The 11,273-nt window shown below is 51.5% G+C and overlaps 1 protein-coding gene across 1 annotated transcript in view; it reads left to right on the plus strand.

Moving 5' to 3' along the window:
- The window catches only part of shbg (sex hormone-binding globulin), a 31,302-nt gene extending 20,437 nt beyond the window's left edge, over window positions 1-10,865 (plus strand). The window contains exons 7-8 of the mRNA XM_085977585.1: window positions 3,220-3,439; window positions 10,429-10,865. Of these exons, the coding sequence (XP_085833711.1) occupies window positions 3,220-3,439; window positions 10,429-10,571 (363 nt within the window). The 3' untranslated portion in view covers window positions 10,572-10,865. The remainder of the gene's footprint in view (window positions 1-3,219; window positions 3,440-10,428) is intronic.
- The last annotated feature ends 408 nt before the right edge of the window (window positions 10,866-11,273 follow it).

Consider the following 11,273-nt stretch of genomic DNA (forward strand, 5'->3'; position numbering starts at 1 on the left):
ACTCCAGGTTAATTCCTTCCTCTCAGGATGATTTAGAGATCTCCCCGGAACAGAAAGCTGAATGCTGCAGATTTTGACAGCTCGCAGCCATTCTGCTTTCTGTGCCGGTGAGATGAGGGACTCCCGAGACCTGAGGGAAGGAAGGCTGTAAAGGTAAGGAAAGGTAAGTAAAACTTCTCTAAACACTTTACACACACCAAACACACTTACCTCTGCACTCATGCACCCATCACTCACCTGAACACCGGACATCTCGACCCCTCCAAGCCCTTCAGCCCGACGGCCCGCCTCGCTAACTTGGCGTGGTTTGGAGCCGTCGGGAATCCCACACTTCAGCAATAAAAATAGGGATTAGGCTAAAAACTACCTGTTAACAGGCAGTTAATTGGCACTAATCCCCTTCCCGCCTCGGGGAGGCGGCTCCCAGTGCCTTTGAAACTGGCATGGAGGCGGGTTGGGGGCGGGATGGGGTCGTGCCCCCCGATTTCGGGATTTTAACCCCCCACACGCCTCCAATCCCGACTCCACGACCCAATGAAAATCGAGCCCTATGCCTCTATGACTCTAAATGCTGGCCTTGCCAGCGATGTCCACATCCCGTGAATGAATAAAACAAACAAGCATTGCTGAATGGTCGAGGGGAGGCTTTGCCCCGATGTCGGACTGATCTGTACACAGCAGTGGTTGTCCGGTCCCCTCCCTCATTTATGGGCTAGCGTGCTACAGCCAGCTCCTTTCCGCTGGCCTAAGGAAGGGGGGTGAAGGGGATGATATCAGCTCTCAATCGCTGTTCAGTGATTCCCCCCTTCCCCGATCTCCATACCTCTCAGTGGAAGACTTTGTTGTAATCCTCCCCATGGCCAGCTAAGCCAGCGGACGCTCATTGTCTGGGGGCGGGCGGCCACTCGGGCGAGCCACCTGGAGGGCATCGGATGCTCCCAGAAAGGATACTCATCCACTTGAGACACCCAGGACCCTGCAGGTGCGAGGTGATGGGATCCTGCTGATACCGTGGTGAGTTAGTTATCTCACCACGGCCCAGGGCTCAGAATCTGATTTCCTGGCTTGCTGACTGTGGCCACATGGGCATCGAGTTAATGCCCTGGATTGTTCTCCTTAGAGCAGTGAAGATTAAGGGGAGATTGACCAGAATGGTACCAGGGATGAGGGACTTCAGTTACGTGGAGAGACTGGAGAGGCTGGGATTGTTCACCTTAGAGCAGAGAAGGTTAAGGGGAGATTGACCAGAATGGTACCAGGGATGAGCGACTTCAGTTACGTGGAGAGACTGGAGAAGCTGGGATTGTTCTCCTTAGAGCAGAGAAGATTAAAGGGAGATTGACCAGAATGGTACCAGGGATGAGGGACTTCAGTTACGTGGAGAGACTGGAGAAGCTGGGATTGTTCTCCTTAGAGCAGAGAAGGTTAAGGGGAGATTGACCAGAATGGTACCAGGGATGAGGGACTTCAGTTACGTGGAGAGACTGGAGAAGCTGGGGTTGTTCTCCATAGAGCAGAGAAGGTTAAGGGGAGATTGACCAGAATGGGACCAGGGATGAGGGACTTCAGTTACGTGGAGAGACTGGAGAAGCTGGGGTTGTTCTCCATAGAGCAGAGAAGGTTAAGGGGAGATTGACCAGAATGGGACCAGGGATGAGGGACTTCAGTTACGTGGAGAGACTGGAGAAGCTGGGGTTGTTCTCCATAGAGCAGAGAAGGTTAAGGGGAGATGGACCAGAATGGTGCCGGGGATGAGGGACTTCAGTTACGTGGAGAGACTGGAGAAGCTGGGGTTGTTCACCTTAGAGCAGAGAAGGTTAAGGGGAGATTGACCAGAATGGGACCAGGGATGAGGGACTTCAGTTATGTGGAGAGACTGGAGAAGCTGGGGTTGTTCTCCTCAAAGCAGAGAAGGTTAAGGGGGGATTTAATAGAGGCGTTCAACATCATGAGGGGTTTTAATGGAGTAAATAAGGAGAAACTGTTTCCAGTGGCAGGAGGGTCGGTAACCAGAGGACACAGATTGAAGATAATCAGCAAAAGAACCAGAGGGGAGATGAGGAGAATGTTTTTTATGCAGCGAGTTGTTGTGATCTAGGATGCGCTACCTGAACGTAATTTTTAAAATGTCCTTGACCAATTTTCCTTGATCAATGTTGGAGCGATTAAAATCGGGGGGATGCTCGAGAGGGCAGAATAGGAGGAGCGCGGCGATCTCGGAGGGGGGGTTGTGGAGCTGGAGGAGGTTACAGAGATAGGGAGGGTTGTAGGGGCTGGAGGAGGTTACAGAGATAGGGAGGGTTGTAGGGGCTGGAGGAGGTTAAAGAGATAGGGAGGGTTGTAGGGGCTGGAGGAGGTTACAGAGATAGGGAGGGTTGTAGGGGCTGGAGGAGGTTAAAGAGATAGGGAGGGTTGTAGGGGCTGGAGGAGGTTAAAGAGATAGGGAGGGTTGTAGGGGCTGGAGGAGGTTACAGAGATAGGGATGGTTGTAGGGCTGGAGGAGGTTACAGAGATAGGGGGGTGTAGGGGCTGGAGGAGGTTACAGAGATAGGGAGGGTTGTAGGGCTGGAGGAGGTTACAGAGATAGGGAGGGTTGTAGGGCTGGAGGAGGTTACAGAGATAGGGAGGGTTGTAGGGGCTGGAGGAGGTTAAGAGATAGGGAGGGTTGTGGGGCTGGAGGAGGTTACACAGATAGGGAGGGTTGAAGGGCTGGAGGAGGGTTACAGAGATAGCGAGGGTTGTAGGGCTGGAGGAGGGTTACAGAGATAACGAGGGTTGTAGGGTGGGAGGAGGGTTACAGAGATAGGGAGGGTTGTAGGGCTGGAGGAGGTTACAGAGATAGGGAGGGTTGTAGGGCTGGAGGAGGTTACAGAGATAGGGAGGGTTGTAGGGGCTGGAGGAGGTTACAGAGATAGGGAGGGTTGTAGGGGCTGGAGGAGGTTACAGAGATAGGGAGGGTTGTGGGGCTGGAGGAGGTTACAGAGATAGGGAGGGTTGTGGGGCTGGAGGAGGTTACAGAGATAGGGAGGGGGGCGAGGGCCGTGGAGGGATTTGAACACAAGGATGGAGAATTTTAAAGTCGAGGGGTTGGCGGTGGCGGTGGCGGTGGCGGGGGCGGGGGGGCGCGGTGGGTGGGTCGATGCAGGTGTACAATGTTCTTCGGTCCTGACTGCGCTTGCCATTTCCCCTTTGACCCCATCGATGATCAATGTTCCTCAGCACTTCAAACTGGAGCTTGGAGCGACGACCCTGCTCAGCTCGCCCGGCCCCCCGAGGCTGTGCGACGGGGAGCGCGTGGCCATAACCATCTCGGCGAGCGAAGCCACGTTAGAACTCGGGACTCAGGACGTGGTACACAGCGTGGTCACCGACGACTTTGAGCCTCTGATAAGGTCATGGTTCAACAAGGATGCGGTGCTGCTTCTGGGTGGCCTTCCAGGTAAGAGGCGCCCACCCCCCCCCCCCACCCCGCTCCCCGCCCCCCACAGTCCGCCTTATCTTATTGAAGGGACGGTCAAAGGGGCCACATTGACCGAGGGCATTTCTTTAGGTGTGGGATGGAAAATGACGGTGTGAGCAGATTTGAGGTCGATTTTCACCCCCACTCCCTGGAGGGGGACCAACGCAGATTCATGGGGCGAAAATGGTTAAATTCCGAGGCCAGGTTGCACAGACTGGGCTTGTGTTCCCTTGTGTTTAGAAGATTAAGGGGTGATCTGATCGAGGTGTTGAAGATGATTAAAGGAGTTGATCGGGTGGAGAGAGAGAAACTATTTCCTCTGGTGGGGGGGAGTCCAGAACAAGGGGGCAGAACCTTAAAATTAGAGCCAGGCCGTTCAGGGGTGATGTCAGGAAGCACTTCTTCACACAAAGGGTGGTGGAAATCTGGAACTCTCGCCCCCAACAAGCTGCTGAGGCCGGGGGTCAATTGGAAATTTCAAAACTGAGATCAATAGATTTTTGTTGGGTAAGGGTATTAAGGGTTACAGAACCAAGGCGGGTCGATGGAGTTGAGATACAGATCAGCCCTGAGCTCATTGAATGTCGGGACAGGCTCAAGGGGCTGAATGGCCTCCTCCTCCTTCTAGTCCTGCCCATGGTATTAACATCGCGGTAATGGTCTCAAAATGGAGTCGGTGGACTTAGCGCCCTGTTAACGCCAGAGATACATAGAAACATAGAAGATAGGAGCAGGAGTCGGCCACTCGGCCCCTCGAGCCTGCTCCGCCATTCAATGAGATCATGGTTGATCATCCAAATTCAGTGCCCTGTCCCTGCCTTCTCCCCATATCCCTTGATCCCTTTAGCCTTAAGAAATATATCTAACTCCTTCTTGAATATATTTAATGAATTGGCCTCAACTGCCTTCTGTGGTAGAGAATTCCACAGGTTCACCACTCTCTGGGTGAAGAAATTCCTCCTCATCTCTGTCCTAAATGGCCTACCCCTTATCTTTAGACTGTGACCCCTGGTTCTGGACTCCCCCACCATCGGGAACATCCTTCCTGCATCTAGTCTGTCTAGTCCTATTAGAATTTTATAAGTTTTAATGAGATCCCCTCTCATTCTTCTAAACTCCAGCGAGTATAAGCTCAATCAACCCAATCTCTCTTCATACGTCATTCCTGCCATCCCAGGATACAAGATTCGGGAGGTTATGATGGAACTGTACAAAACGCTAGTTAGGCCACAGCTGGAATACTGTGTGCAGTTCTGGTCGCCACACTATAGGAAGGATGTGATTGCATTGGAGAGGGTGCAGAGGAGATTCACCAGGATGTTACCTGGGCTGGAGCGCTTCAGCTATGAAGAGAGACTGGACAGGCTGGGGTTGTTTTCCTTAGAGCAGAGAAGGCTGAGGGGGGACCTGATTTGAGGTGTACAAAATTATGAGGGGCATAGATAGGGTGGATAGAAAGGAACTTTTCCCCTTAGTAGAGGGGTCAATAACCAGGGGGCATAGTTTCAAGGTAAGGGGCAGGAAGGTTTAGTGGGGGACTTGAGGGAAAACTTTTCCACCCAGAGGATGGTTGGAATCTGGAACTCACTGCCTGAAAGGGTGGTAGAGGCAGGAACCCTCACAACATTCAAGAAGCATTTGGATGAGCACTTGAAACGCCATAGCATACAAGGCTACGGACCAAGTGCTGGAAAATGGGATTAGAATAGAGAGGGCTTGATGGCCGGCGCGGACACGATGGGCCGAATGGCCTCTTTCTGTGCTGTATAACTCTATGATACGGCCGGTGTCATTTTGAAAGGGGGCCTACTGGTGGGTGTCCAACGGGACTGCCTGTTTCCGGCAATCGGCCTCTCCAAAACTGGTAAGCCTCAAAGGTCAAAGGGCAGGAAACTATATTTGGGGGAGGGGAGGGTGCAACTCAGAAGGTAACTACTGGCTGTATTGATTTCTATGTGGGTTCAATGACGACACATTTATGAAAGAGAATGTCTTTTAATCTAAAGTTTGTTCATCTAAGTTAACAGCATTACAGGAGACACCATCTTAGAGATCCATCTAAAACGAAACTAAAACTAAACTCGCTCTCGCTCACATGCCCTCTGCTGGTAAGGCATAAATAATCAATCAGGCAAATATGCTGGTAAGGCATCATAATCAAACAGACAAATACCATCACTATTTGCTGATATCATTACACTGGCCCCCCCCAACAATGTTAAAAGCAACAACAACTTTCATTTATACAGCGCCTTTAACATAGTAAAACGTCCCAAGGCGCTTCACAGGAGCGATTATCAGACAAGATTTGACACCGAGCCACATAAGGAGATATTAGGACAGGTGACCAAAAGCTTGGTCAAAGAGGTCGGTTTTAAGGAGCGTCTTAAAGGAGGAGAGAGAGGCGGAGAGGTTTAGGGAGGGAATTCCAGAGCTCGGGGCCCAGGCAGCTGAAGGCACGGCCACCAATGGTGGAGCGATGGAAATCGGGGGATGCGCGAGAGGACATCATTGGAGGAGCGCAGAGATCTCGGGGGGTTGTAGGGCTGGAGGAGGTTACAGAGATAGGGAGGGTTGTAGGGGCTGGAGGAGGTTACAGAGATAGGGAGGGTTGTAGGGGCTGGAGGAGGTTACAGAGATAGGGAGGGTTGTAGGGGCTGGAGGAGGTTACAGAGATAGGGAGGGTTGTAGGGGCTGGAGGAGGTTACAGAGATAGGGAGGGTTGTAGGGGCTGGAGGAGGTTACAGAGATAGGGAGGGTTGTAGGGGCTGGAGGAGGTTACAGAGATAGAGAGGGTTGTGGGGCTGGAGGAGGTTACAGAGATAGGGAGGGTTAGAGTCATAGAGTCATAGAGTTTTACAGCACAGAAAGAGGCCCTTCGGTCCATCGTGTCTGCGCCGCCCATCCATCCCTGTCCAGTCTAATCCCATTTTCCAGCATTTGGTCCATAGCCTTGTATGCAATGGCATTCCAAGTGCTCATCCAAATGCTTCTTGAATGTTGTGAGGGTTCCTGCCTCTACCACCCTTTTGGGCATTGAGTTCCACATTCCAACCACCCTCTGGGTGAAAAAGTTCCTCCTCAAATCCCCTCTAAATCTCCTGCCCCTTACCCTGAATCTATGCCCCCTTGTTATTGACCCCCCTACTAAGGGGAAAAGTTCCTCTTTGTCTACCCTATCTATGCCCCTCATCATTTTGTACACCTCAATCAGGTCCCCCCTCAGCATTCTTTGCTCTAAGGAAAACAACCCCAGCCTGTTTAGTCTTTCTTCATAGCTGAGGCGCTCCATCCCAGGTAACATCCTGGTGAATCTTCTCTGCACCCTCTCCAAAGCAATCACATCCTTCCTATAGTGAGGCGACCAGAACTGCACACAGTACTCCAGCTGTGGCCTCACCAGCGTTTTGTACAGCTCCATCATAACCTCCCTGCTCTTATATTCTATGCCTCGGCTAATGAAGGCAAGTATCCCATATGCCTTTTTAACCACCTTATCTACCTGTTCCGCTGCCTTCAGGGATCTATGTACATGTACACCAAGGTCCCTCTGACCCTCTGTACTTCCTAGGGTCCTACCACTCATTGTGTATTCCCTTGCCTTATTTGTCCATCCAAAATGCATCACCTCGCACTTTTCAGGGTTAAATTCCATTTGCCGCTTTTCCGCCCATCTGACCAACCCGTTTATATCGTCCTGTAGCCTGAGGCTTTCCTCCTCGCAATTGACCACCCCACCAATTTTCGTGTCATCTGCGAACTTGCTGATCATACCTTTTACATTCTCATCCAAATCATTTATGTAGATCACAAACAACAAGGGACCCAGCACCGATCCCTGAGGTACCCCACTGGACACAGGCTTCCAGTCACAAAAGCAACATTCGACCATCACCCTCTGCCTCCTGCCACTCAGCCAGTTTAGGATCCAACGCGCCAAGGCACCCTGGATCCCATGGGCTCTTACCTTCTTGACCAGTCTCCTATGCGGGACTTTGTCAAAGGCTTTACTGAAGTCCATGTAGACCACATCCACAGCATTTCCCTCATCCACCCCCCTAGTCACCCCCTCGAAAAATTCAATCAGATTTGTCAGACATGATTTAACCTTGACAAAGCCATGCTGACTATCCCCGATTAATCCTTGCCTCTCCAAGTGGAGACTAATTTTGTCCCTCAGAATTTTTTCCAATAATTTCCCTACCACAGATGTTAGGCTCACTGGCCTGTAATTCCCTGGTTTATCCCTGCTACCCTTCTTGTATAATGGTACTACATTAGCTGTTCTCCAGTCCTCTGGTACATCCCCTGTGGCCAGAGAGGTTCTGAAAATTTGTGTCAGAGCCCCTGCAATCTCCTCCTTTGCCTCCCACAGCAGCCTGGGATACATCTCGTCCGGGCCTGGGGATTTATCCACTTTTTGGCCTGCTAAAACCGCTAGCACCTCCTCCCTCTCGATGCTAATATGTTCAAGTATGTCACAGTCCCCTTGCCCGATTTCTATGTCTGCATCGTCTTTCTCCATAGTGAACACAGATGCAAAAAATTCATTTAAAACCCCGCCTACATCATCTGGCTCTACACACAGATTGCCACTTTGGTCCCTAATGGGCCCTACCCTTTCCCTGGTTATCCTCTTGCCCTTAATATACTTATAAAACATCTTAGGATTTTCCTTTATTTTGCTCGCCAGTGTTATTTCATGGCCCCTCCTCGCCCTCCTAATTTCTTTTTTAAGTATGCCCCTGCACTTTTTATACTCCTCTAGGGCTTCTTCCGTCTTTAGTCTTTTGTAACTGCCAAAAGCCCCCCTTTTATTTCTAATGCATTTTTGTATATCCCTTGTCATCCAAGGTTCCCTTTGCTTGTTGGTCCCACCCTTGACCTTTTCAGGAACATGTTGGCGCTGTACTCTCTCTATTTCCCTTCTGAAAGTCTCCCACTGTTTTGATGTGGATTTTCCTATAAGTAGCTGCTCCCAGTCCACTTTGGCCAGATCCTGCCTTATCATATTAAAATCGGCCTTCCCCCAATTTAGAACCCTTATTTCCGGGCCGCCTTTGTCTTTTTCCATGACCACCTTAAATCTCACCGAATTATGGTCACTGTCGCCAAAATGCTCTCCTACTGATACTTCCACCACTTGCCCGGCAACATTCCCCTGAATTAGGTCCAGTACCACCCCCTCTCTTGTAGGACTTTCTACATGTTGGCTCAAAAAGCTCTCCTGGATGCACTTTAAGAATTCTGCACCCTCTAAGCCTTTCACACTCTGACTATCCCAATTTATATTGGGGAAGTTGAAATCCCCCACTATTATTACCCTATTATTTTCGCACTTCTCTGAGATTTGCCTACATATCTGTTCCTCTATCTCCCCCTGACTGTTTGGGGGCCTATAGTACACTCCCAGCAAAGTGCTTGCCCCCTTTTTGTTTTTAAGTTCCACCCATATGGCCTCATTAGAGGACCCCGCTAATATATCATCCCTCCTTACAGCAGTAATTGACTCCTTAATTAATATTGCAACACCCCCTCCCCTTTTACACCCCCCTCTGTCTCGCCTGAAGATTCTATACCCCGGAATATTGAGCTGCCAGTCCTGACCCTCCCTCAACCATGTCTCCATGATAGCAACAATATCGTACTCCCATGTGTTCAACAACAACTTCAGTTCATCCACCTTATTTGCAAGACTCCTTGCATTAAAATAAATGCCTTCCAGCCCTGCCATATTCCCTTTTGCCTTCACATATTTGCTCTGCCTTCCCAGGGCTGGAGGAGGTTACAGAGATAGGGAGGGTTGTAGGGACTGGAGGCGGTTACAGAGATAGGGAGGGGTGTAGGGGCTGGAGGAGGTTACAGAGATAGGGAGGGTTGTAGGGGCTGGAGGAGGTTACAGAGATAGGGAGGGTTGTGGGGCTGGAGGAGGTTACAGAGATAGGGAGGGTTGTAGGGGCTGGAGGAGATTACAGAGATAGGGATGGTTGTAGGGGCTGGAGGAGGTTACAGAGATAGGGAGGGTTGCAGGGCTGGAGGAGGTTACAGAGATAGGGAGGGGTGTAGGGGCTGGAGGAGGTTACAGAGATAGGGAGGGGTGTAGGGGCTGGAGGAGGTTACAGAGATAGGGAGGGTTGTAGGGCCATGGAGGAGGTTACAGAGATAGGGAGGGTTGTAGGGCTGGAGGAGGTTACAGAGATAGGGAGGGTTGTAGGGGCTGGAGGAGGTTACAGAGATAGGGAGGGTTGTGGGGCTGGAGGAGGTTACAGAGATAGGGAGGGTTGTAGGGGCTGGAGGAGGTTACAGAGATAGGGAGGGGGGGCGAGGGCCATGGAGGAGGTTACAGAGATAGGGAGGGTTGTAGGGCTGGAGGAGGTTACAGAGATAGGGAGGGTTGTAGGGGCTGGAGGAGATTACAGAGATGGGGAGGGTTGTAGGGCTGGAGGAGGTTACAGAGATGGGGAGGGTTGTAGGGCTGGAGGAGGTTCCAGAGATAGGGAGGGTTGTAGGGGCTGGAGGAGGTTACAGAGATAGGGAGGATTGTAGGGGCTGGAGGAGGTTATAGAGATAGGGAGGGTTGTAGGGGCTGGAGGAGATTACAGAGATAGGGAGGGTTGTAGGGCTGGAGGAGGTTACAGAGATAGGGAGGGTTGTAGGGGCTGGAGGAGGTTACAGAGATAGGGAGCGGTGTAGGGGCTGGAGGAGATTACAGAGATAGGGAGGGGTGTAGGGGCTGGAGGAGGTTACAGAGATAGGGAGCGGTGTAGGGGCTGGAGGAGATTACAGAGATAGGGAGGGGTGTAGGGGTTGGAGGAGGTTACAGAGATAGGGAGAGGGGGGCGAGGGCCATGGAGGGATTTGAACACAAGGATGAGCCAATGTAGGTCAGCGAGCACAGAGTGGGGTGATGGGCGAATGGGACTTGCATAGGGAACAAATAACACATCCTCTCCCACTTTCATTTCTAGATGTTGAGAAACTGGGCTATGACTGGCACCTATTCTCTGGCTGCATGCAGGACATCAGACTACAAGGAGTGCCGGTGGATTTCAACCGAGCCTGGTTCAAGCACGATTCCATCTCCTCCCACAGCTGCCCTGCTTCAAAGTAAAGAGCCTCCAAAAAAAAACGCCCTCCTCGCCGGGTCAATCGCCGCCAGAGGTCCCGCTCACCGGACCAACAAAGGATCCAGGGTGCGCAATCGGAGGCCAATTCTCCTCCCATTCCTTCTGTTACACGGGGAGCCTCCAGGTTCATCGCCGGGGTTCACACTAGCCCCACAACCCCACCACCGCCCCCATCGACCCAATTCTCATCGGGATCAGCTCGACCGCCAGTTCCCCGTGAGCTTTCCTTTCCATGTATCTCCCTCCCCACCCTTCATTAAATTCTGTTGCGGAAAGGTCTCGTTTGTCCGTTGTGTCTGTTGTCTCCTTCCCTCTCTGGTCCACGGCCACACGATTCGCTTGGTGAACGATATGGAACAGGCTTTATTGACAGTGATCGGCCCAACTCAAGATGGGGAGAGCAGCTTTGTGGTTTCTGTATCTTTCGAGCTCCCTGAACAGCTGTCGAAAACCACGCTCCTTTATACACTGTATTTTGCCCACATCACAGGATATACAGCACAGAAACAGGCCATTCGGCCCCACTGGTCCATGCTGGTGTTTCTGCTCCACACCAGCCTCCTCCCACCCCTCTTCATCTCACCCCATCACCATCTCCTTCTATTCCTTTCTCCCTCGTGTGTTTATCCAGCCTCCCCTTAAATACATCTCTGCTATTCACCTCAACCACTCCCTGTGGTAGCGAG

Source organism: Somniosus microcephalus, unplaced genomic scaffold (genome assembly GCF_052327205.1).
Source record: "Somniosus microcephalus isolate GS21.2 unplaced genomic scaffold, FLI_Smic_1.0 unresolved_chr4, whole genome shotgun sequence".
Taxonomy (NCBI): domain Eukaryota; kingdom Metazoa; phylum Chordata; class Chondrichthyes; order Squaliformes; family Somniosidae; genus Somniosus; species Somniosus microcephalus.